Genomic DNA, 27,863 nt, shown 5'->3' with positions numbered 1-27,863 from the left:
CATTGGATCAAGAAGTTTCCCAGCTAGAACCTTGCCCTGATTCATACGATAAATTTGTAGAAATCGCAAAGCAAGTATCACGGAAATTTATCCCTAGAGGTTGTCGAACTGAGTACATAGCGGGGCTCAATGAAGAATCTAAACCCCTACTTAAAAGATACGAACAGCTATATGAAGAAGACCCTTTCTCAGAAGCGACAATACAGGCTGGGGAGGAAATGTTGCATGCGATATCCGCCAACAGAACGGAAAGGTGGTGCAAGCTGGTCACGAGTTTGGACATGAAACAAAACAGCAGACGTGCCTGGAAGCTGATTCGGAATCTTGGCAACGATCCCGCTGCTCCGGCAGTCAACATGACAGAAGTCACACCCGATCAGATAGCCCATCATCTTCTAATGAACGGTAAGACGACATCAAGAAAGAACAAGGTGAGAGCTCAACGGATTATCGACGAAGAAAGAGATGTTCTAGGTACCTCTTTTTGTCTAGAGGAGATGAGAGGCGTGATCCACCAAATGAAAGATAATAAAGCGGCTGGCCTGGACGACATAAGAACAGAGCAAATAAATAACTTTGGACTAAAAACCGTAGAGTGGCTCGTAAAAATGATGAATTGCTGCATCCGTACATTACAAATCCCCAAAATCTGGAGGAAAGCTAGAGTGGTAGCCCTCTTAAAACCAGGGAAGGACTTAAAACCAGGGAAGGATCCGGCGGATACAAAGAGTTTAATGCCTGGTTGCACCAACAGATCTTAAGCTCCAGCTTAGCTAAGCTCTACTTATAGATAGGGCCTCCTTGAGTATCACTTACGTTGCACCATAATTTTAGATTCTTACCTTATTATCAATTATATCTATTATTATATTATGGTATTCGTATTGTAATATATTGTAATTATATTATATTAATTCTTATGATATTCTCGACTTAAGCCTAAGATATGTTGGTGCAACCGGGCATTAGACCTGTATCTCTCTTGTGCCACCTTTTCAAGGCCTTTGAAAGAATGATACTGAACCGGATCGCAGAATATGTGGAGACTAAAATTATTCCAGAACAAGCAGGATTCAGGCCCGGAAAGTGCTGCTGCAGTCAAATTTTTAATCTCACCCAACATATTGAAGATGGTTTTGAACGGAAGGAAATAACAGGAGTAGCGTTCATAGACCTAACTGCCGCCTATGATACAGTTAACCATCAACAACTACTCGCAAAACTCTACGAAACTACAAAGGATTTCCGACTAACAAGGTTAGTGAAATGTCTCCTCCAGAATAGACGCTTCTACGTAACGCTCCAGTCCAAGAACAGTCGGTGGAGGGACCAAAAAAATGGGCTACCACAGGGAAGTGTCCTCGCGCCGATTCTATAGAACATATACTTAACGCCCAACCCATACACCAACAAACAAGGCAGTTTATTTACGCTGATGATACAGCTGTGGCAGCTCAGGGAAGAACCTTCAATGAAGTCGAAGTGAAACTGGCAGATGCCCTGGGAGACTTAGCTCTATACTGTGATAAAAACCATCTGAAACCCAATATCACAAAAACCCAGGTATGTGCTTTCCACCTGAGGAACAAGCATGCCCGACGGCCGCTGGAGGTGGAATGGCGTGGTCAGATGCTGGAACACAACAAGACGCCAAAATACCTTGGCGTCCGTCTGGATAGAACTCTGTCTTACCGATACCACTGTCAAGATGTCACGAAGAAAGTAAGTGCCAGAAATAATATCATCCGCAAGCTAACTAATACAAAATGGGGAGCACAACCACACACTCTCCGCACTTCTGCCTTGGCATTATGTTTTTCGGCCGCGGAGTTTGGAGCACCAGTATGGGCAAACTCTGCTCACGCAAATAACGTCGGCATGGCTCTAAATGAAACGGTCCGTATAATATCGGGTTGCCTGAAACCGACACCTATCGAAGAGGTATACCCCATAGCTGGAATTGTTCCACCACCTATCAGGAGGAAGGTCACGTCAGAGGTAGAACGGAAAAAGCAGGAGACGGACCGAAGACACCCCTTATATGACCACCAAACTCAGCCAAGCAGACTAAGATCTCGGAAAAGCTTCCTGAAAACATCAAGATCCATCCCCGAAGCGCCAGAGACGCTCCGAATACACCTATGGCAAGCGTCAGCTACCGCGACACATTTTCCTCCCTCAGAGGAAATGGCTGCTGGACACAATTTACCGTATCCGACTTGGAAAGCGCTAAACAGACTAAGAACCGGCGTTTCACGTTGTGCTAGTAACCTGAAAAAATGGGGATACCAGGAGGACGATACCTGCGACTGTGGCGCGGTTCAGACCAGTCGGCATCTACTATCATGCACAGAGATGAGAGAGACCTGCACAGAAGAAGACTTAATTATAGCAAATGACACGGTTCAGACCAGTCGGCATCTACTATCATGCACAGAGATGAGAGAGACCTGCACAGAAGAAGACTTGATTATAGCAAATGACAGGGCCATCTATGTGGCCAACCATTGGAAATACAGAATTTAAAGTTGTTGGTGTTCCGGACACGGAAAGTAAAGTAAATTATATTCTGAAACACGAAATATGAAATGCCTAAAAAATGTTTACCCTGATACTGATTCGTTAAATTGATAAATAATAATTTCATTTATAACTGTAATAACAGTTAGTTTCCACGTTAACAACAATAAACAGAATAATTCGATTTGGAGGTTACGAATTGTCCGTTACGAATTTGTATAGTTACGAACTGTCGCCGTTACGAAGTGTCGCCGTTACGAATTGTCCGTTACCAACTGTCCGGTTACGAACTGTCGCGTTACAAGATGTCATGGAACCGAAAAGTATACACCTTTGTTGTATACTAAGTTAGTATTATATACCAACATTTTAGCCTGAGATGATGAGAGAAGCAAAGTTAAAGCAAATTTTAAGAAAAACGACAATAGTAAGACGGAAAACACATACCATTTGGAAATATTGATTGCAAATGCAAGACTTATTTCCTCAAATTTTGCCGGGTGAATTGTTAAAAACATAGCCCATAAAAAGAACAAGAAGATTCTGGCGCTCTCTTAGTGCTTGCACGTATTATGAGGGCGGTTTGCCAGCGGTTGACGCCGCGGTTAGCCGACGTTTGTACCGTACCATGACAGCCTTTGACTGGCGGTCCCATTCCTACCCTAGTAACTTGTTGCATTTGTTTCTATGTTAACTTGAACCGCGACGTTTGGGTTTTTCAGGTAAACCGCGGCGTAACCGCCTGCATGTGTACGAGCGCTTACGGTAAAACAATTGTTCCGTATTCTAAATTTGGGCATTTCATTGCGACGTTGATGTATTGGTAGAAAAAGCTAACAATTTGTGTATCGATGCGTCAACGAAATTAATAAATAATGGAAACAAAGGTCCTATAGGCAACTGCTTTTTATAAAACATCCATTTATTTTTCCTAAATAATCCGCCGATATTAAAAAATGAATATTTACTTTACAAACAAATATTCGGTGAGGTTTATTTGCGAGAGAATTACTAATTTGAATTGCAAAAAGCGAATTATCAATAAAACGGTATATTTTTCGGTGGTAAATATTTTGTTTTACATCATTTTCTAGTGGAACTAGTTATACGTATTTTGGAATAAAATATCGTGATACTTCTACAAACAAAATTTGGATAATATGTACTGCAAAAGAACAGTTTCGTGTTGCAGTCTTAATCTCAAATATCCTGCAAAGCTCATCTATTACTTACGTTATAAAGAACTATAACTATACGGTGATGAGCGCACTAATAACCGGCAAAATAGCACAAAAGATGGAAAACGTATTAAGTTGTAAGATAAAAAGAAATGAAACTAGTCGAGCTGGGAGATTTAGCGATATTAACCTTTAAATTTAAATTATATTGATTGTTTCCCACCTTTACACGTATCAGGAGTATGTCACCTAAAACTGTCACTGTGACAGTGGTAGTTGCCAAACTCATGCGATATGCCTAAAGGTGGGAAACAATCAATATAATGTAAATTTATAGGTTAATATCGCTAAATTCCCCAGCTCGACTAGTTTTATTTCTTTTTATCTCACAACTTAATACGTTTTCCATCTTTTGTGCTATTTTGTCGGTTATTATCGCGCTCATCACTGTATGTATAATAGGCTGTTCAATAAGTTTCGTAATTCGATAGAAGAGGGCGTTGCAACGAGCCTAAATTGTTGTAGAGTTGGTACGCTCTTTATATGAACATTTGTGAATTTTCATTTTAATTTTCAACCCACCCATTCATTCTTTGTTGGCCAACTGAGTTGGTCGTTGCCTCTTACCTAAGGACTAGGTGCCTCATTCGAGCAAGTATGAAATATATCCACATGGTTCATCATAAGCTTAATACATCGACTTATCTCGCATTAATTGTAATGTTAAATATGTTAACAATGTAATTGAAAGGTTTTCATACCTTCTAGATTCTGGCGTTCGCATTAATTGTAATGTTAAATATGTTAACAATGTAATTGAAAGGTTTTCACACCCTCTAGCGTAGGTAGCTAGTTTCAAATATTTGTTCAAGGGACGTTCGCACTGAAGATGGTCAGTTTAGACCGAAAACGTTTTGTGATTTATGTGATTTTCCATTATTTTTGCATAGATTTTAAAGAATTTTTAATAAATTCATATACCAAAATACAACAGAAGTATTTACTTCACACGACGTTGTTTTATCGATGGTAGGTATACACGGTATAAAGCCAACTATAGGGTTTACCCTTTTTTAAAATTTTATTATTGTTGTTACAGCTGGCTCACTGTATAATGGCCAAATGTTACTGGATATGTACGGAGAGCTTTTAAAATGTTGTGAACCAATATTGCTATTATTCTCTTATTAGTTAACGACGTATTTGATTTGCACTTTCTACAATCCGTAGATTAGAGTACATGTATGCGTCACCCTCCCTATTTGTTGTCGCACTGTAGTTTACAGATGTTTACATGCACCAATTGAAGTAATTGACTTGTTGTACGTTAGACAGTGATTCCCAACAGCCCCCCGGTGGGCGATTTAAGATTTTCAGGGGGGGCGACAGAGCGAAGGGGGCAATATGGGGGGCGATAGAGAAAAGGGGGCGTTTAGAATCCGGGAACCGAGAAATGGGTAGTTGAGAAAAAAATACAATACTTCCGATTGGATATCCATAGGATAATAAAAAGTGAATATGTATACCCCTGCAGGTAATATGGTAATAATAACACAAGCATCTCGTCTAGTAACAGAGGGCTATGAATCATGACACAATTTAATTCGATAGGTATAGTCGCCTCGCAAATGGACTAGAAAATTTAAACCGATTATAACAAAATTCAGTTTGGCGACATTGTGTAAATACCAAGTCTTCTCAGATATCGACAGGACCATAATTGAATCCAGACAAATTAAAATATATATTTGCCAAAAAACTGAGATGTTTTAACCAAATAATGTTTCAAATGGTAGGGGAGCCCAAGCGGGGATTTTTGCAGTTACTCGAGCGCGTCAGAAAATCACAGGGGGAAAACCCTGTACCCTGTAAATGTACCTGTACCATAAATATATCGGCTCTTCATTCAGAGGAGTTCGTTCAGGAAAAAGGTTCGAAAAAGGTCTGGGTCGAAAAGTCTGAAAAAAAATCTATCCTTAGAAAAACTCGAAATCTTCAGATTAAGATAAGGTAAGTTAAGTACATGCAAAACAGTGTATATTTCAAAAATCTAACGATTTGAGCGGGGTGTAACGAAATGGGCGAGTCACAAAGTTTCACAAAGAAAAAGCGAATATTTCGCGAAATGAACGTCAGATCGGAAAACTAAAAAATAAGTGTTTATTTTTCAATAATCTATCGAATCATACCAAACACGACCCCGGAGAGGCGCGGGTCTAAATTTAAGATTTTAAATACGAACCCCGCAATATTTCGCGAAATGAACATCAGATCGAAAAGCTGAAAAATGCAGGTATTCAATATTTTTGAAAAATCTATCGAATGACACCAAACACGACCCCCCATGGAGGTGGGGTGGGAAGTTACTTTAAAATCTTAAATTGGAGCCCTCATATTTTTATTGCAGATTTGGATTTCTTACGTAAAAATAAGTAACTTTTTTTCGAGACATTTTTTCGAATTATGGATAGATGGCGCTATAATCGGAAAAACGATTGTTGGAAATGAAAAATTAAATTAAAAAATGGAAAGTCCCCCACTTATGGAAAACTTAACTCAACTTTTTTGGTTTTAGGATCTACCCTTCACAACCCAATACTTTGCCATAACGCTCGAGTAACTGCAAATTTAGCATACTTTCCTCCCCTACTAAAATTTGATGTGAAAAATAATTTTTAATTCGATTCGCTAATTAATTTGCTTTTTTGTCCTTAAAAGTAAAAAAACGTTCAATTTCTCTTGCGTAATAGTTATACTGTAATTATTTTAACTGTACTATGCGAATAATTAAATGAAATGAACCTGCAACTACAAGGGAAGAACATAAATATGGCCAAAGCGAAGGGAGTAGTCGGAGTATTCAGTGACAAACTATATATTTTTGAACAAAATATGCAGAGAAGAGATCTGACCAAATTCCCCAACAAGAAATCTTCTTATGGTTGTGGTGATTCTGAGGATCTTCAAACATATTGCCTCCACCTTCAAATATTGAAAGAAATCTGCAGCCCCGATTCCAAGATCTGACTAGTCTGAAAGTGCCAACTTGGTTTATCAATCCTTTTAGCGTGGAAGTTTCAACGGCATGTCCTTATCTTCAAGAAAGCTTGATTGATTTGAAACATGATGTTGAAATTGAAAGTCTGTTTCAGGAGTGTGGCTATGAAAGATTTTGACCGCAGATAAAAGAAGTGTATCCAATCTTGTGGAATGCAATCAAATTACGATTATCAGCATTCCCCACAATATATCTAGTGGAGAACGGTTTTAGTTCTGTATGCACATTGAAAAAAAAAAAACAAAGAAATAGGCTGGACATACTTTAAAGAGGGGATTTGAGGTTGCTATTAACCAACATTAAGCCAGACATAAAGAAATTATGTGAGAGACACCAGGCCCAAGGAAGCCATTACATATAATCATTTATCATTTAAGGAAATGTAAAAATAAATACGGATACAAACCTTTTTAGACAAGGCGAAAACGGCGAGTTCGTTGGAAAAAATATTCCCATCAGATTTTTTTTCACAATCACATTCGTGAGACATCCCAGAATAAGGTTTAAGAAGTCGCCCACGTGAAAAGTGGTCCAAACTTTTTTTAACAATTTTTTTTAATCAAATTGTAGAAAATCAATATTTTTGGCCCGGACAATTTTTTTTTTAGTTTTTTTGGACTATTCTGGACAAGAAAGTTCTCTTATAATTTTTCTCTAAAGTTGATTGTTTTCGAGTTATAAGCAATTTAAAATTGAAAAAAAAAACGAAAAATGGCGATTTTTAAGGCTTAACAACTAGGTTAAAAGTTATTATTCTGAAAGTCAAAAAGTGACTAAATCAAAGTTTAAAGCCCTCCCTACAGGATCCTGAAGAAATTTTTGTCATTATTTTATTACTAAGCTGTTATTTTTAAATAATAATAATGAGCGCCATGCACGTGTTAGGCAGCCGTCAATGCTGAGTGCGAGAGAGATGCCATTCCGGCAGTCCAATTGTGCATCTTACTCGCACTCACATTTACAGCCGCGTCAATACGATCCAACCGCTCATTGTTATTAATTAAAAATAACAGCTTAGTAATAAATTAATGACACAGATTTCTTCAGAATCATGTAGTGGGGGCTTTATACTTTGTTTTAGTCACTTTCTGACTTTCATAATAATAATTTTTAACCGAGTTATTAAGTCTTAAAAATGGCAATTTTCGCGTTTTTCAAATTTTAAATTGCTTATCACCCGAAAAAGATCAACTTTAAAGAAAAATCATAGGAGCCGTTTTTTGTCTAGAATGGTCCAAAAAAACCTAAAAAAATTGTCCGGGCCAAAAATATGGATTTTTGCAATTTGATTAAAAAAAATTGTTAAAAAAAATTTGGACCACTTTTCACGTGGGCGACTTCTTGAACCTTATTCTGAGATGTCTCACGAATATGATTATGCAAAAAAATCTCATGGGAATATTTTTCCCAACGAACCCGCCGTTTTCGCCCTGTCTATTTGTGCTGATTAATTATTTGTTTCAATTTAATTTGAGAGGGGGGGGGGCGATTGTAGTATTCATAACTGACGAAACATGTCTAAGGGGGCGATCATCGAAAAAAGGTTGGGAACCACTGCGTTAGAAGAACTATAAGAGCTGTATTGAAATGTACTCTACTTTATCCAGTCATCATTTTGGCGCCATATGAAAAACATTTTGAAATCACTTACGAAAAAATGTGTTTTCTCGGTCTAAAAATATGGTTTATAAAAATTATATTAATAGTATTATAGTAAAACAAGTGTATTTACAGTACTGTACTATAATAATGTGTGATTGTTAACACTGACTACAGATTATGTTAAAAATATATTTTAGTCAGTTCTGTTTCACTTAATTTGTGTTATTTTTTAGGTTATTCCTATAGTTATGCTGGCCATTGCAGACATGTGCTGGTTAACATTTTGTAGTGTTCAGGGTTTTATTAGGACCAACGTAGTTCTGTAAGTATAATTTTATTTACTAACCATTGGCTAAAGTAGTAATTAAACTTATCCGAAAATATCACCACCATTGTTAGAGCAAAAGAGGCATGACACTCAGCACTCATATTGTAACGAAGTAACCGTACTAATTATCTTTAAAAATGTAAAACGGAGTACAAATAGTGAAATGAATAAAGCATCACGCCTTGTTAAGTACGCATTAGACCAAATGCACGAGGTTCAAGTAGCAAGATCTGAAGATATATTTTCATGTAAATGGTAAATAATGAAAATTAAAAAGTAGGTTAATCTAGGAAAATATTTCAAAATGCTAAGCTAACCTTTGAAAATTTTCTATTAGTAAAGATTTTCTAAGAGGCATTAGGCACTGCAGAGTATAAATGATAACGAGACGGAAATATAAAGGTAAAAGACTCACTCATCAAATTTAAACTGGTAAGAAATTCCAGACTCTCTTTAATAAGCTGGCGAGAGAGAAGAGAGACGAATTTATGTAATATCAGAGCCTTGACATTAAGGGGATTCAAAGGAACTTATATAGACCCATTTGCTAAACGATCCTCAAGGAAAGCTGGGAAAAAAAAGGGAAAACTCAATAACCATTTATCAACAAAAAATAATATAAGGAATGAGAAAGATAAAAAATAAGGAATGAGCTTTATGTCCCATTCCTCAAAATCACGAAAAATAATGATAAGATATGAGCTTCGTAAGTGGACTTTACAGGAGCCATAACACCAAATGGAGAGCCACACAGAAGCAAGCCCATAAGAATAAAATTACTGGCTTTCCTCTAGTCTGATACATCTTAGATAGATAGATTAAATGAGGCGGCTTTTGGCCATAGAGAAATAAGAGATTATGTTATCAGGAGACAAAGCAGAAAAATTAAAACAGGTGGGCAGAGTATTTGGACGAATTATTAAACTATGAAGGCCAGACAGGAACCGAAATACAACGAACACAAGAAATAGAACAACACAAACACAAGAACTATTCAATAGTAGATAGATCACCCTAGATATCATAAAAACTATTAAAAACATCTACCAAAACAACAAAATGGAGTCAGAATAGATGGACAAGAACCATTACAGAACCTATAGATATAAGCAGCGGAATAAGACAGGGAGACTCATTGAGTCCTATGCTCTTCAATTTAATCATGGATGAAATCATCAAAAACGTCAACAAAGGAAGAGGATATAGAATGGGGAAAAAGAAGTAAAAATACCCTCCTACGCAGACAATGCAATATTGATAGCCCAAGATGAAGATAGTCCGCAAAGATTAGTCCATAGATTTAACATAAGAGCAAAAGAATTCAATATGACAATTTCATCTCAGAAAACTAAAACAATAGTAATTAGTAAAGAACCAATCAGATGCAAAATAGAAATTGATGGTATCAGTATTAAACAAGTAATGGAAGTAAAATACCTTGGAATTACATTGTTAAGTTACGGAGACCTGAACAAAGAAGTAACAAAGATTCCTTAATAACACTATATGGCGAAACTGCCGTATTAACACTGAGATGAAGTCAAAAATTTATAAAGCCAGTGTAAGACCAATAATGACATATGCATCAGAAACAAGACCTGATACAGCCACAACACAAAGACTACTGGAAACGGCAGAGATGAGAGTACTGAGAAGAATTACAGGAAATATGCTGAGAGATCGAAACAGGAGTGAAGACATTAGAAGACAATATAACGTACAGCGTATAAATGAATGGACACTAAATAGAAAAAAAAGAATGGAATAACTACATAACCAGAATGGGGGAGACACGTGTGGTCAAAATAGCAAGAGATAAATCACCAACCGGTAGAAGTATCGGCTGATCGCGCAAAAGATGGAGTGACAACCTTCCATAGAGGTATCAGTCCGCCAATGAACAAGCAGAATTGCTTATAAAGAGGAAGAAGAAGAAGAAGAGGAAGAAGAAGAAACATAGGAACCGACTGAGAAGGAGCTAATAGAAGTAATAAGACACCTAAAAAATAATGAAAGTGTGGGAGACAGCTAGTAGGGAGTATGAAAAGTAGGAGGAGATTTACTACAGCAAATTATGGCCTGGCCTATTATACAAATATAGGAAAACGAGAGTAAAAATCTAAGAAACAGAGATAATAGGAGAACACGGGGCTGGTTTCAAGCAGGGAAGATCAACAGGAGACCAAATGTTTATTCTAAAATCATTACAAACAACAGTGATGAACAAAATCTGAGTTTGCATATAATATGCTCTCCATTACGAAATTGGCCTTACAAATCAATGAGATTACTAGGAATATCAGAGAAACGGATACGGTTAGTAAAATGTCGCTAACTAAAACAGCCAATAAAGTCGCGATAGAAGGTAGGCTTTCAAATCAGTTTAATGGCAGTAGAGAATTAAAACAGGAAGACCCCTGTCAACAGACTGATTCAACCCCAAACTAAAAAAATGTTCATAAAATTTGAAGACGAAAGTAGAAAATATGACCTGACTATAAATCCACTGTATTCAAGAATATGGAAATAAGAGGGAAAATGTAGGAAGAAGTTAAATGGTTCACTCTGAGGACAAATGAGAAGGTAATGGAGTAGGTACCTTGGAGTAATAGTTACAAATAGAGAAGGCGAAGAGAGAAATATATAAAGGGTTGTTGAATGGTAGGAAGGCAATCGGATCATAAAACGCACTGGTAAAGTCAAAAAACCTGTCCAGGGCAGCCAAGATTCGAAAACTTACGAAACAATAGTGAGACCAAATGCACTGTATGCATGTGAAACTTGTACGCATTGTATGTATGACAATAAATTAGAAAGAAGAAAAACGAGATTTGGGAAAAGAAAATCCTGAGAAAGGTTTTTGCTGGTATAAAGTATGCTAACAGGTAATAGCTCAGAACAACAAACCAAGAGCTAATGGAGATGAATAAGAGATCCAAAATATCACAGAAAATCAGAGCACGAAGAGTTGGAAGGTTGGGATTTGTTTTAGGAGTGCCAAAAGAAAGAAACGTCCTAAGAGTTCTGCAAGCAGGTGAACTAGGGAAGAAAGGAATGGGGGACCAGGAAGGAAGTGGTTTGATGCGGTCCGGACTGACAGAAGAAATGGAAACAAGAGACTGAAGAGAACAAGTAAAGAATCGGAAAAAGTGGAAGAAACAAGTCAAATAGATTTTCATACTTCATTTAACACGTTCGGTGCCCATCTTGAACACGCGCCACTTGGCTGGTACCACGTACTTAAATCGTTCATAATATAGTACTACTGACGACACTCGTGTGTCATTGTCACCGAACGTGTTAATAAAATATTATCTAAAATCTTCCTGTCGACGAATCGTTTTAAAAACCAATACGCCTCTGTATTTTGAAAATAATTCCTTTTGCTGAAATTGTTTTTCATTGAGTAATACGGAGTAATATTCTCTCTCCATTCCATGTTGATACTGCCTAATGGCATACATCTGATCAGTGATAATTAAATTTTGCTGGTTGATTTAGTTTAAAAATTATTTGCTAAAAACATTTCGCCCTCACAAAAGCCGTTCAAACAAAATTCAATCTACCAATCAACAATAAACGTTCGTTAACGGCTAAACGGCCGACAAGGCGTAGATAGACGGTATTTTCGACATTTTATTGATTGGAGAGGATGGGAAATAAATGAAACGTCAAATAAAAAACGCGCGGCAGGCTTACTGAAATGTGTAACATGAAAAAGCATAATATAAATGTTGTGTTGCAGGACGAGGTGGGACAGGACTCAAAGAGATATGATCGACCTGTTGATAAAACCGAGAAATAGAAAGGTAAGATTTTTTTATGTAAGGTGAAGTGGGGTAAGATCGTAAACGGGACAAGTTCGTAATTAAAAATATCATAAGATACATTATTCAATTGTACAAGTTAAGGAGTCGAAATCTTTTCTGGATTAGTATGAACTGATTGACATAGCTCTTACTCAGAAGTAATTCTTCCATTGTTTTGCCATTTATAAAATGTGAGTACGTGTGCAGTTAGTACATATCTAACCTAGAGCTGTCCAACAAAGTTTGCGTCTTGTGCATTTATTTTTGGTAGATATTAAGAACATTGCTTAAAGTTTACGTTAAATAAATAAATCCTTTAGATTATTTGAAATTTACTGGAAAAAGCATAACTCTAATCTTACCCCGCAAATATTAGTGCACGGGGCAAGTTCGTATCATGTGGCGGAGTAAGACCGGAGTTGTGCTTTTTTCAGTTAATTTAAAACATTTTTTTGTACATTTTATGGTTTTTTTGCTCAAATTATTTATTTATAACTTTTTTTAAATCCAAAATGGTTAGAAATTATGTTAGAAAAACGAACCGAAGAGCGTAATCAGCAGAAACATTTTAAGAAGCATTGATATGAATGAGGGCAGTCACATAAATGCCATGCGAAAAACCATTCTCTATATCTAAATGTATACCTTTTAAACTACACAACTTATTTTAATCTGGCAAAAAGCAATTTATAAATGACGGATTAGTAATTCCGATTTTGTCCCATAACATATGAAGATAGTAGCTTTCAATGAGTTTTAAATAGCTATTTAATGGGGCAAGTTCGGAATAGTTACTGCCTTTTCTAATTATTTATAAAAGTTGTAATTTCTAATGTAAACTGGTGTTTTCGGCAATGCAAATTATTATTATTAATGTTACTCCACGTTGATACCAAGAAAATGTTAAATATTTGAAATATAATTTACAAAAAATATATTAAAATCAAACTTAACAAAAACCAGTCCGAACTTGTCCCACTGCACCTTATCTAGTTTTGTAACGACCCAAAAAAAAATATTTCGATTTTTTAAATGCCATTTAGTTTAGAAAGTATGTAGTAACTTTTAGGAGATCATGTATAATATTTCTAATAATGTTTAGTATGTTTCGATTTGCCTCTTAAATTATTCCACTGAAGGTTTTTTTTTTATAAACATATCAAACACTTCACCGTAAAACAATAAGTGTTTCTTCAATTATAATAAGGAAACGACCAATATTTTTGTTTATAAGGAAAGTCAGCTTTAGATTTAGTTCGATTCGGAGGCCACCACCATCGGCTGACCTAGGTTTCTTCTTTTCTGAGTCATCAGAGCCACCTGTGGTGTATCCCGAAGCAAACTAATTCTGGCTGTCTAGCCCGATCAGGGAATACAAAATTTTACGAATACCTCCAAAAAAATAAATAGATCTGGATCCCGCGTAAGAAAGAAAAGTTGATTAATAGCAAGCTGAAAATTTGTTAATATCTTAACGGTGTCTAGTCGGACAAACTTTGATGCACGGGAACACTGGAACAGGGGAAGTTTTAACTCTGGAGCATGATAAACGTGTCGTCCTGACAAGTTTATGATTGTGAAAAATAGCAAGTTGTTTTTAAGTTTATTCGATAGCCAACGTTATGTAATATTATGAGAAAATGTGTGTCCGACAAAAATATTGGGCATTTTAACGAGTCCGACACGTAGAACATGTCACATCACAGGAATTATGTTGGTGATGAATAGCAGTCTGATTTTTGCATGAGAGTTTAATGAAAGGTTAAAAAAGCGATTGGAAGTTCTGTCCGACAAAATTAATGGGAAGTTTTCGTAGTCGGACATTCTAAACAGGTAAGATATAGACAAAAATGCTGGTGATAAATAGCTTTCCGACAAAGACGAAATTTAATTAAGTAAATTATTCCTTAACAAGAATGACTGTTGTTGGAAAAAAATAAGGGGTAGATTTTGTAGTCGGACAATTTAAAAAAATAATTTTTGAAATTCCAATAAGGGGTGATTATTCTATGTCAAAAGTACCTGCAATCAATTACAATCGATATCTTTCGATTTATCTCAACATCATTTAGATACCTCACTGTAATACATTTATAGTAGATCAGGCAAATTATATTATGGATTGAGTGGTCTAGCTATCTTTGTCTGCCACATGCGCGGGATCGCTTGGTTAAAAGAGATAGATAGACCACCTATCGACTTTTTGCACTGTATTCCCTATCTACCCTTATGTCTATGAATACATTTCCGTTTAAGAAAAACTGTCACTTTTGAAAATAATTCATAATAAATTGCAATCGTAACTTCAAATTTAAACTAATCGATTTATTTTGGCAGCAAATTATTTCTAGCCATGTGACATATTAATTACATTATTATTTCATTTGTAGAAAGTTGAGAAAAATTACGTTATACAATTTTAGTAATAATTTATTTAGGTACCCTTTTTCAATCAAGCAAAGCATTATAGCACGAAGAATGATATTCAATAGAATTTTCACAATTATCTGGCAACTGAATATCATTGAATTGATGACCAAGTATTTTACTAACTTTGTAAAATGTTCGAAAATTACTCAAAAATGTTCCGTTGAATGGTTTCACTTTTGATTTGGCGACTTAAAATTTAAACTGTTGACACTCAAAAATAGACACAAAAACACTCCATAGTTAATATAAAATTTAATTTCCAACACACGTGGCAAACAGAAACTCAGAGACCATGTACTTTCAAATACTACTTTGTATAGCACAAAGTGTCACACTGACAAATGCAGCCTTCTAATACATACTTCTGAGCATAGTGTGTCATATTTACGTCTATTCCTTTAAGCACCAAAGTTTTAGACTCTTCACATTTTTCAATGTCGTTTACAGGGTTAAGATTTGAGTATGGAAAAAAATGTACACAACGTTTTTTGTAGGAAATTTTCCGTACTTTCTGATGCGCCTAATTAAAAAACCCTAAGAGATTGCTTTCACATGTTCTTTGACATTTTTTATTGTCATTTTGAGAATATCTAGAACAAACTCCACCCAAAAAAATAATTGTTTTGCAATATATACATGCATTGATACTTACCTCACTGTTTTTGGAGTGTGCATGTATATATATATATATATATATATATATATATATATATATATATATATATATATATATATATACACATGCAAATATGTGAATATACATAATAATATACAACTAAAATAGCTTTATCAATATGTGACTAAGTCATTCTGAAAAAATGTTTTTTGTTTATTCCCTTAGATTTGCCCAAACTTTTTGTCCGACATATAACTTTTTGCGTTACAAAATATAATTTGTACATAAACAAATCAAAATTAGCTTGCTATTTATCACCAACACTTTTGTCTATATCTTACATGTTTAGAATGTCCGACTAGGAAAATTTCCCATTAATTTTGTCCGACAGAACTTCCAATTACTTTTTTAACCTTTCATTAAACTCTCATGCAAAAATCAGACTGCTATTCATCACCAACATAGTTCCTGTGATGTGACATGTTCTACGTGTCGGACTCGTTAAAATGCCCAACCTTTTTGTCGGACAAACATTTTTTCATATATTATATAACGTTGGCTATTGAATAAACTTAAAAACAACTTGCTATTTTTCACCATCATAAACTTGTCAGGACGACACGTTTATCATGTTCCACCGTTAAAACTTCCCCTGTTCCAGTGTTCCCGTGCATCAATGTTTGTCCGACTAGACACCGTTAAGCTATTAACAAATTTTCAGCTTGCTATTAATCAACTTTTTTTTCTTATGCGGAATCCAGGTCTAAAAGGACGGATGAAAATTTGGGAATAGGTAGTTGAAATTGTCTATTATTATATAAGAAAAAGTTTACAATTCTACATCCCCTCCATTTTACAAAAATTGGGAAATACGGGGTGAAAAATATTTTCTCGGGGGTGAAAAAATGTACGTTCAAAATTAGTCCGAAATTGTATTGTAGAGTTTTTTCACTAATGTAATACTTTTCGAGTTATTTGCGGGTGAATATGTTCATTTTTAACAAAAAAAAAACATGTTTTTGGACGGTTTTCCGCAGATAACTCAAAAAGTAAGTATTTTAGGGAAAAAAATGTTCTTAGCAATAATATAGCTCATAAAAAACTGAAAAAAAAATTGTGTATGCATGAGGTCTGTAGAACCAGTAGAAGCAGAGTTGTAGCTAAAGAAAAGTAGGTTCTTCTTCGTCAAATTCCAATTTGAATATTTCAATTTGAAATAACCCAAAAACGGAGCTTTTTTCGGTGAAAATTCATTTCAACTTTTTTAAAGGTTTATTTTTGTTTTTTAACAAAACTTCTAACATTAAAAGTAAGTGAGTTACGCTCAAAATATTGCTGGGAATCGCGAAAATCACCCTCTAATTAGCTTCCCCAAAAAAAAATTAATCGTTATCGCTTCACAAGTTACTTTACTTATGTATTGTTTATATTATCTATAAGTTTCATTGCTTCAAAGTGGGTTCTGAAATGAATTGGATTTAAAATAAAACTTTTTTTATTTTGAAAAAAAAATGAAATTTTTTATGGAATGAACTTGAAAATCATTATCAACTATTTTCAAAGGGAAATAAGCCACAATTTTACCAAAAAATTGATTTCATTAACTGGTTCTAACGAAAACTCATTGTTAGAATAAAAACAATTGTTAACATCTGTTTTATTAAAAAATGATTATCCTTTATCGTTTATAAATAAGGAATTGTCAAGAATGGATCGAATAGAACAGAACAACGTAGAACAGGATCCTATAACAGCCACAAGAAATAATCCGAGGAAAATATTAATACCATATATAAAAGAACTATCCGAGAAACTTAAAACAATAGGAAATAAATTCAACATTTCAACAATATTCAAAACAACAAACACGTTGAGATCCATTCTATCTAAAACTAAACCTAGCAATGAACAAGAAAGAACAAAGAATTGTATTTATAAAATACCTTGTGAATGCGAACAATTTTATTTAGGTGAAACATCAAGACCATTAAATGTTAGAGTAAGTGAACATCAGTGGAATTAAAACCGTTTAGTTTTAATGCTGCTGTCAATAATGCCACTCGGTTTTAATGTGAATCTAACCTTAAAATCGGGGCGTCATAGTGCTGTGTGTGTTATATTCGTTTTTATATTTTAAGTACTTGCGACTTATTTTTTCCATACCAACTGTACTTCCACTTTTTACAACACACTACACCACTGTTTCGCTCTAAAACAAATAGCTGACCTTTTTGGACATGAAAGAAGAGGGGATGAGTTTAGTTTTATTGTTTCTAACAAGAAGCATAGTTTAGTCTTTACGATAAAAAATATGATTGATTCAGTAAGAGCGTTTGGTTTTAATATAATAATGGCATTTAAGAAAGCAACTTTAAAGAAAACTAAAAAAATAGTTTTAGGCATATGATTTACTGACATAATAATCTTGAGATCAAGTAGTTTTAATAATAGGTGTTATTAGTCATATTAGAAAAATCTTTAAAACTGCAATAAAACTAAAAGGTCACGAACTAGAATCTAATAAAACCAAATAGTCCGGAAGTTCTTCATAAAACTGATTAGTTTTAAAGTAAACTGATAATTAACCATTTTAAAACAACAATAAGACACATTATCCATTAAACTTAAATAAAATATTTTTATTGTGCTACTTGGGTTGTTACCTTTTACAACATTTCAACATCAAAGTTAGTCAATGTTAATGGTAAACGAGTTCCAAAATTGAAACCAACCAAAGATCAGAGAGAATAATCATTAGAGAACTAACTGACTTTACAATTTATTATTATGTTCAATAATAATTGTTTCGAATTTGAATAAGTAGTCAATGTGTCATTAATATAATTAATGGTTTGTCAAGTTCTATTTACTCCGAGACTGACAGCAAAAAATTTACGATGCTAAAACGATGTAACAGTAATTTAAAATATTTTGTGTACCATGTCTTAGCGCTTGATTTGCAAACCACTAAAGTGAAAAAAGAATAGAAAATAGATTAAAGTATTCAATCAGACTCGCACAATAAAAGAATAAGTTTTTTTTTTATGATTTGAAGATCACTAACCGTTAGCATATGAATTAATTTATAAAAAGACAACGAGAAGAAAATTATATCTAATATTCTCTAGAGTTTTTTACAACACCACAAATCTGTATTTTTTGTTAGACAAATGATTTCAAAAATATTAAAAAAGTCTGATGAAAGCTGTCTCAAAATTCACAAAAGATTTGAACTTGCTGCCATTTGTACAACAATTGTTAACAACAACAAAGCAGTAACAGTTTGACAATTATTAACAGTTTAGGGTTAGTAAAAATCGAAGAAGATCTCGAATATACCCAATTTGGTTTTAGAAATGTTATGGGAACCAGGGACACACTTTTTGCGCGAAACATCCTATTACAAAAATGCCGTGACCAAAGAAAAGATGTATTTGCATGTTTCGTGGACTGCGGAAAGGCATTCGATATAGTATACCATGTAAATTAATGCAGATACCGAAAAACATAGCAATAGATGACAAAGATATGACTAAAAATTTGTACTGGAATCAAACTGCTACCGTAAAAATTAGAGATGAAATCTCCATACAACGAGGAGTAAAAGACAAGGTTGATTTTGTCGCCAACATTTTTCAATGTTTATTCGGACCAGTTATTTAAATGGGTACTTGAGAGATAGTCATATCGAATAAAAATCAACAGGGAACTACTTAAGAGGAGAGTATGGTTTGAAATCAACATTTTAAGCACATTTTTGTGATTTTTTTTTGAAACTATGGTACAACTATTTTATTTTTAAATTAAATAAACATATTAAGTACAATTCAAAAATATCCAAGGAAATGTTCAAAGAAAAATATTGAAAAATAAGCCAAAGGTGGCAAGGTTTTACAGACACCTCCGAAAAAAAAATGGATTTTGCGGTGGACATCAGAACTCGTCATTGGATCATGTAGAATAAAAAAATTGAAAAGATTTTATTAGTTTATGAGTTTCTCGAGGTAACGCTGTCTTTTTTTTATTTTTAAATGTCGAGTTTTTTTTATTTTAACGATTTTTTAGTTCTTGGTATCACTTGGAAATCAAAATAGCGAAATTGTAACAAAAGGGTGAAAATCAACATATGTATTATTGTTAAACAAAAAATGAGCATAAAACCAAATATATCTCAACAGCGTTACCCCAAGAAATGTCCAAAGAAAATCTATGCAAAAGTTCAGGTGGATCGGCCTGTAGTTTTTGAGTTACAATGTCCACCACTTTTGAAAGAGCAGTTTTGAGAAAAGCGCGTTTAAAGTTTTGACAACTGTTATTTTAAATTTATTTTTGTCTGTCAAATCGTAAATTGATGCACACCAGAATATGTTTTTGAATTGCAGAGTAATCTACAAAAGGGAAGGGGAGAAGGGGTACAGCTGTTAAATATTTCTCACTGCGCTTAAGCGTGCTGTCGCGAATTCCTATTCCTATTCCGTTCCGTGGAACCTTAAGTTCGTTTTACGGCTACTGCTAGCGTCAATTTCTCGCCCGTGGAGCCGTTCGCTAACAGTTCGTCCACATGAGAGTGGTTTGCCAACGTCGATGTCGCGGTTTCATACCATACCCCCCTTAATGTGATTAGATGTGCAATGTGATTAGATGTGATACAGTAATTCTGTCAGATAATATTGAATGTCTCCAAATTCTGCTTGATCGTATTCCTGAGGTAGGAGAGGAAATGGGCATTAAAATAAAGGTCCTCTGCCCTGAGGTATGTGAGTCAAGCCCATCCAGGTCATCGGAAAAACAAAAAAGGCTAACGCGTCAGTATAAAATTCTAAATATGAATCTGGCTCTTAGACTGAAATGTGTGGGCGTCTGATCGGCCTATGAGGGAGCAGTACGGCAAGGGATAAGGGCTTGCGGCTCGGTAATACTCCCCCATAGATCCCTACCGGAAGGGCGTTGACACCTAAAAGACCGGTGTATACATACAATTTTTAGTTTTTAGTCGTGACCCACATTCAGATGCAGAGCTTCAATTAAATGGAGTCCAAGTTGAGAAAGTTCACAAAATGACATATTTGGGAAGTGTGATAACGGACGGAAGAATAGCAATGACTAAAACTACTTTTATGAGAATGAAGTCATTTCGTAGCAATAATCATCTCACTCTCACTTTAAAACTAAGACAAAGAATGATTAGGTGCTACGTTTGGTCTGTACTTGTGTAGATAATGATCATATTAAAATACACACATCAAAATAATCTAGGGGACTACTATATTAATGTCTTTAAATCAATGTTAGCTGCAAATACAAAAATAAATTTATGCTTTTAACCTTTTTTGTTGTTTTGTTGATTATTCTACCAACTTATAAGGTACTGCTGATAAAAATGGCTATAAAAAATTCAACAAAACTTCATTATGCGAAGTCAAAAAGTAATATTTCCTTAATGGTACTTGATTTTCGATGTCTATATGTGGATTTTTATTCAGTTTTGCTATTGTCGATAATGGAAATACATCATTTAACTCGCGAACTGCAGTGGCGTGCCATCGGGATGCTTCAAGCTGGCAGAAGTCAAAGAGACGTTGCTGATGTCCTCAACACGAACAGAAGTGTCATTAATCGTTTGTGGTTAAGGTTTCAAGAAACTGGTGATGTTGCTGAACGTCATACAGGCCGTACTGTTAACACAGGCACTCTCACAGGTCTTCGAGCATTTAGCCCTACTTCATGCAGTCTGTTTCTAATGGTTTGGCCACTTACAAACACCTGATGGGTCTCTTGCTGCCTCATTTGTAATTGTGATGCAGTTACAGTGCGATATCGCAAAGCCTGTAACCTAATAAAACGGACTTCAATCTGATCCAGAGGAAATCGCGCTCACCGACTTCAGTGGGCACAAGAACATGCAAATTGGGTTAGACGTAAGTGGGCCACTATTTTGTTCACAGATGAGTCCCGATTTGGATTTGCACCAGATACAAGACGGACAAGAATTTAGAGACGATCTGGCAATGCTGAACGATTGGCCACCGTGCAGGAAGTTCCTAGACAGCAAGACGGCAGTATAATGGTATGGGGTGGAATCACTCTTGGTGGAAGAACCGATCTCGTTTTTCTGGAACTGTTTCTAAATGCAATAGACTACCGCGATATTATTCTCGAACCTATTGTGGTACCCTTTGCACAACAAGCTGGTCCCCAATTTCAATTATTGCATGACAATGCACGTCTGCATACTGCCAGGGTCGTTCGACCATTCCTCGAAGATAATGAAATTGAGGCATTACCATGGCCTGCACAATCGCCAGATTTAAACCCAATTAAACACGTATGGGACATATTGGGGAGACGCATATTACGACAAAATATTGCGTTCAATACAAGAAGGCAACTGTTTAAGTGCCTTTTAATGGAGTGGAACGGAATATCGCAGCAAGACATTGACCATCTGATAATGAGTTTGCCTACCCGATGTAGGGCAGTAATCAACAACCGTGGAGATCATACACTACACTAACTTAACCTAAAGACTACTTTGGAGGGAGTTGAGGGGCAACACATTAGTTTTTTATTTTTCTTTTGTTGTCATTTTGGGACTTGTGGAGTTATCTTTTAATTTTCTAAGAACTATTGGTATAATTCTAAATAAAAATGTTTATTTTATATTCGGGACACTTGTATATAACTTTGTTTTTTAATATTTGAAATCCTTCTGTAATTTTGCATTTTGTTTTTGTCCCCTAGATTATTTTGATGTGTGTATTAAAAGTATATTCTATTAAATTCAAATCTTTACAAAATTTTCGAACACCCTTTACAACTAAAAAGATAATCGTAGTTTAAACAGTTTTTAATACTTATTTCCTATTTTTGTTCCCATTGATTTTCGTAACATCCAGTTTAAGAAGTGTTTTAAAAGCGCATCATCATTCAGATCTAATTATCAATTCCTTTCTATGGGGAAATTTTCGTAAGTGAAAGGTCAATCTCCTTTTTATGACTAGGCGCCTACACCCTGTATACTCAGTAAATAATAAATTTAATTAAAAAAACTAATAATTTCGGCAACGCAGCCGTATAGCATGCTGTGTACTCATCTGCCGCGTTGCCAAACTAGGACATCAGAAATATTGTAAAATGCAGCGATTAAAAACAAAAGAATAAATGAAATAGATATGTTTACTGCATATGACTGGACTTTTTGTTCCTGGAGTAAATAAAATCTGATATGTATGAACAGATTAATTAGTAGCATCATCAGAAGTCTGTAATTGTTTATCTACAAAGGGAGAGTTCTTAGATGATCCGATATATTCCAATATCAAGCAACGTCGCGGCTCATACATTCCCAAGAAGACATCATAGAAATTTCTCTCAAACACCCCGGATCAATACCGCTAGCACACCCCTACCTAACCGGCCCTCTGTACATTCTGTGCCCTATGCTCTCTATTCCATGTCACTAAGTGTATCCGTATATCCACGTGCGTATACATTAGTGATGTGCGCACCGTTGCCGAATTTTCGTATCCTTGTATACCGGAAAATTTAGGGGTAAGAAAATTTACTTCCGGGAGATTAAGAAAAAAGATGTAAATGTTTCCGTGTTGCTATCACCGAACATCAAATAATTATAAAGCAATTTAAATGTTTGTTTTAAAGCGGTTTATGAGTAGGAGTTGTACTTAATGAAGCGTTACCTGATTAAATATTGAAACTCACTGAAAAGAATAGAAATATGAGATACTTATAAGTTAAAAGATGTCCCAACATTGCTTATATTTGCAAAATAAATCTTACAGAAACACTTTTGGTAGCTTAAGGCCCGTTCTCAACTGTAACCATAATTTTTAAAGTATGGAACGGCTTCATCTATAACAACAGTTTCCTCGCTAAATTCAGAGATGTTGGAGTTGAGCCTGCCTGATTTTTATTTCAGTTATATTTTATACAGTGATGAGCGCGCTAATAACCGACAAAATAACGCAAAAGATGAAAAACACGTTGTGAAACAAAAAGAGATGAAACTAGGAAACACATGGTGTTATCAGATGGAGTGCAAAAACAAGATCCCTAAAACCAAGCAGCGTAATGCCGCAAATCAGCCACAAAGATCCTAAATGGACAATAGCCAAAAATATGAAGACTGAATGAAATGACTATAACGTACTGTAATACAACTGTGTCTTAAAAAAACGAAATAAGATCCATTTAGAATAATGAATGAAATAATCCATAAGAAAATGGAAAGAGGATAGTTATCAGAAAAATATCACATACATGAAAAATGATGAAGAGATATTAATAGATGAATCATGGGAAATACTTAGAAATTGGCAACCTTACTTTACACAACTTTAAACAAAAACGAAAAAGAAAGGAAAACAATCCAAAATTGAAGATGATCATATATTAGTAGAAACACATGCAAAGGAAGAAATAGAAAATGAAATAAAGGGACCAAAAAAACAATAAAAGCCCAGGAATAACAGAAATATCAGCAAAAAATGATAAAAGCAGCAAGGAAAATAAGAAGAAATACATAACCTGATAAAAATCATATGGGAAACACAAAAAATTCCCGGAGATTGGGCCATAGTAAGGACACAATACACAAAAATGGTGATAAAAATCAGATGTGAAAATTTTAGAGGTATGTTGCTCGAAGTAGTTTACAAAATCTTGACACAAGTTATAAAGAAAAAAAAACTAAATCAACACCCGGGAAAAGTCGGGCGAGTATCAGGCAGGGTTTAGAAGCAATAGATCGATGACAGAACAAATATTTGCGCTAAAAAGATCCAGACTACGTGCGACGAACATAAAACAGCAGTATACGTCAGGTTTGAGGCCATAAGGTTTCTGGGGGACTAGCATGGGAGCTCGGTGCAGCCTGGGCTCCATAAACGCCGAAGACCAGGTTCTTATGGACCTAATCTTTAAGATAGGGGCATAGGCGTAACCTGGGGGGTTTGGGGGTTATAACCCCCCTCCCCATTTGGATGTCCTTTGAGCTCTATACGCCATTACTATTCCATACCCCCAGAGACCATCAAGTAGTTGTAACCCACCATTAGGATCATTCTGGTTACACCTCTGGATAGGGGTGATACAATGGACCCGCCGTAGGTGGTCTAAGTGTCTGAAGGGCTCACAAGTGGGCCCTGTCCCGATATACCATAACCATAACCATACGTTCTGTTCATCGATTATTAGGCCTACGATAGGGCAAAGAGACAACAGATATAGGAATTAATGAAAGAGGTAATCCTACCAAGTAAAATCGTCAGAATGGTAACAATGACTATGAATAACACAAGAAACGAAATAGCCTGGAAGGATCTTACTCCAAAAAATTTTGAACAAATTAATAATTACTACAACGACAAGAAGACCCACTATCAACGACTCTTCTTAATCTGATACTAGAAGGAATAATCAGAAAAATTAAAAATGGATATGTAGGAAACGATCTTTAAAAATAGCCATTAATGTATAGCATTCGTAGATGATCTAACACTATTAACGACAAATAAGAAAGAACTAAAAAGGTTAATGAACAATATAATAAGACGAAAAAAAGACAAAATACATGATAATGGGAGAAACCGATAAAAAACGAAGACAATGTCACATTGGAGATACAAGGAGAAATTACATGCATATTCCAAAGAATAGAAATAAAATAAAATAGTAAATTGCATAAGATGCCACAAAGAAACAACTTCAGAATATGTCCAAAAGAGTTTTTTCAGAATTTACTTACCTGGGTGTAAAATTAGATGAAAAGGGAATGGATAAGGGGAGATAAAGGCAAGAATAGCAAAAGTAAACAAAAAGTATGGAGCACTGCGATCATTCATGACATACAAATATGTCTCAAGAAAAACGAAAATTAGAATATACAAAACAGTTATAAAGACTACAGCTACATACATAACAGAAATATACCTTCTAGAAAGATGGGAGGGAAAAATAAATAAAAAGCAAGTCATGGGGGTGAGAAAATAGGTTATCATTGGAGAAGACGGAATAAGAAAGAACTTAAAGAACTATGTAACCAAACAAAAATAAACGACGGCATTAAAAGCACAGAGAATACAATATTTAGGACACACTGAAAGAATATGAAAGGAAAGAATGCCGAAAATGGCACTATCACGAAAGCCAGTTTAAAAAATAAGAAAAGGGACACCAAGAAATAGATGGAAGGATAACGTATATGAAGACTGACAAAAAAGTAGCATTGAGAATTGGAAATAAAAAGCATTGGACAGAAAACAATGGAAGGAAGGGGTTAAGAAATGTATGGAAAGACTATAAGAAATATTAAATTAATGTATTTTATATAAATAAATGTAAATAGTAATTATTGTAATGAAAAACTACACTTTTCAGCCCTATGCCGAAAATATAAGCCGTAAATGTATATCTATATCTATATACATTATTTATTTAATATTATCGGTATACAGTTTTTCCTAACTATACTGCTATATTAATATCCAACCTTTAGTGTTCAAAAGGGGAAAATTTCTAAAGGAACCTGATTACTAAAAGCTTTTCATTTCCCCGTATGCGACGAGAATTTCCAACCCCTGGCAACAGGGTCTGGGGTGCGGCCGTTGGCGGCGGCGCAAACCGTTGCCATGGCGGCTACGAAAGGGGATAGTGGGGAGTTGTAGGCGGTATTCGGCGGGGCGCGAAGCCCCCCCGATTCCCAAACAGTCAGTGATCGCGTCGCGTTCATCTTAACCAATTCTCTAGTCCTTTTGCTGAATAACTCACAAACATCCATATTGGAAGTTTTCTGATCAACAGCTGAGATATTAGCCGAGCAGCCGATGGCTGTGATATTGTCCTGTCACAGCAGTACTGTCTTGTATTTACTGCTGCTACGGGACATTCTCACAGACACGGCTAAAATCAACAGAAGTATAGTGTTGAGAAGAAGGTGTACCCACTGCTACACAGGACTAACTATGCGGTGCTACCAGTATTATTTTAGATTGTACAACTTAGGAAATCAGTAGTTTTAGTTGGTTTTTAACTAGAAATAACATTTGTACTTAGTTTATTTTATGTGGAAAGACTATATTGATTGGTAGGCTTTATACACAATTTTGACATCCCTAGATATCCCAAAATGCACCTAACCAGCACTTAGATGTCGACGCTTTAAATGTACTTAGTAGATGTAGAATAAAACCACGAAATTTCGTTGATTAAACACCTTTTTTTCGATCCTTCTTTATTTTACATTTTTGGTTGTCATTGTTAAGGGAGTGACAAGCGGTCGATAACGGAGACCGCAGTTGTATGTTTCTCAGATAGGGGGCGCTACAAGGTATTTGCAAAGTGGCCGGCTGTTACGCGGCGGCCATCTTTTGCGAAATGCCTGACAGGTGGCGGGAGGATAATGGCAAAAGATAATGACGCAAATGAGAACAAACAATAGCATTGTTTTAAATAGAGGAAGGCACACATCGATTTTCTCAATTTTATTTGTGAACAGACATACACAAAAGCGAGACAAAAGATCTTTATGCAATGAGCTACTACTCAATATTTGTTTGCACATTTATACCTACACAACTAGCACGGTGTTAAAAATAAAAAAAACTTCACAAGAGTATCTGTCTAAGTCAAGTTTTTATATATTTTTTATAGAAATGCATCGATTAAAATAAAATTTTGGGGGACTTGGTAGAAACGCTTTACCATAATTCCAAATTCAAACTCTACTGGGGAAAATAATCTTACTGACAAACTGGTATGGCAGAAAATTGATTATTTATTTAGAATTATGGTTTTTTATATATACAGTGGTAGTAGATTTGAGATGATGGCTATATCCGATGTGTCAAAATTATTATTATGATTTAGTACACAGCTGAGTTTTCCATTTTCCTAAATATACTACTTGTTAACGTAAATAGGGAGTATTTAAATCTTCCAAAAAAGTTGGTACCATGAAACTTATGTATTATCTATATTTACGATCAAATTGTCGTAAATTTACAGTTTGGCCATATACATCATCTAAATTTGACGTCATGGTAGAAATAAATACCCTCCGAAGTCTTACATAATATTGTTTCCGATCAATATTAAATTGTATGACGCTTAGAGCGTTTATTGGAGTAAAATGTTTTCAGTAGTAGGTTAGGTTCTATGTAGTCCAATTAATGTGCATGAATAAATTAGTAAAGGATGTTTGTTAGAAATGAAAGTTTACTATTACATCAATATACATGAGATAATTTGTGTATGCTATGGAAAAAGATTTGATAAATAAGAATATATAAAATTGAATAGGTCTTAT

At 35.1% G+C, this 27,863-nt stretch overlaps 2 protein-coding genes across 4 annotated transcripts in view; one reads left to right on the top strand and one right to left on the bottom strand.

The window, feature by feature from the left end:
* Positions 1-27,863, bottom strand: part of LOC114332474 (RNA-binding protein Musashi homolog 2-like) — a 340,999-nt gene that overhangs the window by 49,787 nt on the left and 263,349 nt on the right. The window lies entirely within an intron of this gene.
* The window catches only part of LOC114332479 (uncharacterized), a 287,210-nt gene that overhangs the window by 105,353 nt on the left and 153,994 nt on the right, over positions 1-27,863 (top strand). The window contains exons 4-5 of the mRNA XM_028282275.2: positions 8,592-8,680; positions 12,432-12,495. Of these exons, the coding sequence (XP_028138076.2) occupies positions 8,592-8,680; positions 12,432-12,495 (153 nt within the window). The remainder of the gene's footprint in view (positions 1-8,591; positions 8,681-12,431; positions 12,496-27,863) is intronic.

Source organism: Diabrotica virgifera, chromosome 4 (assembly GCF_917563875.1).
Source record: "Diabrotica virgifera virgifera chromosome 4, PGI_DIABVI_V3a".
Classification (NCBI taxonomy): Eukaryota; Metazoa; Arthropoda; class Insecta; order Coleoptera; family Chrysomelidae; genus Diabrotica; species Diabrotica virgifera.
Note: the sequence above shows the minus strand (reverse complement) of the source record. Positions and strands in the feature narration are given on the sequence as shown.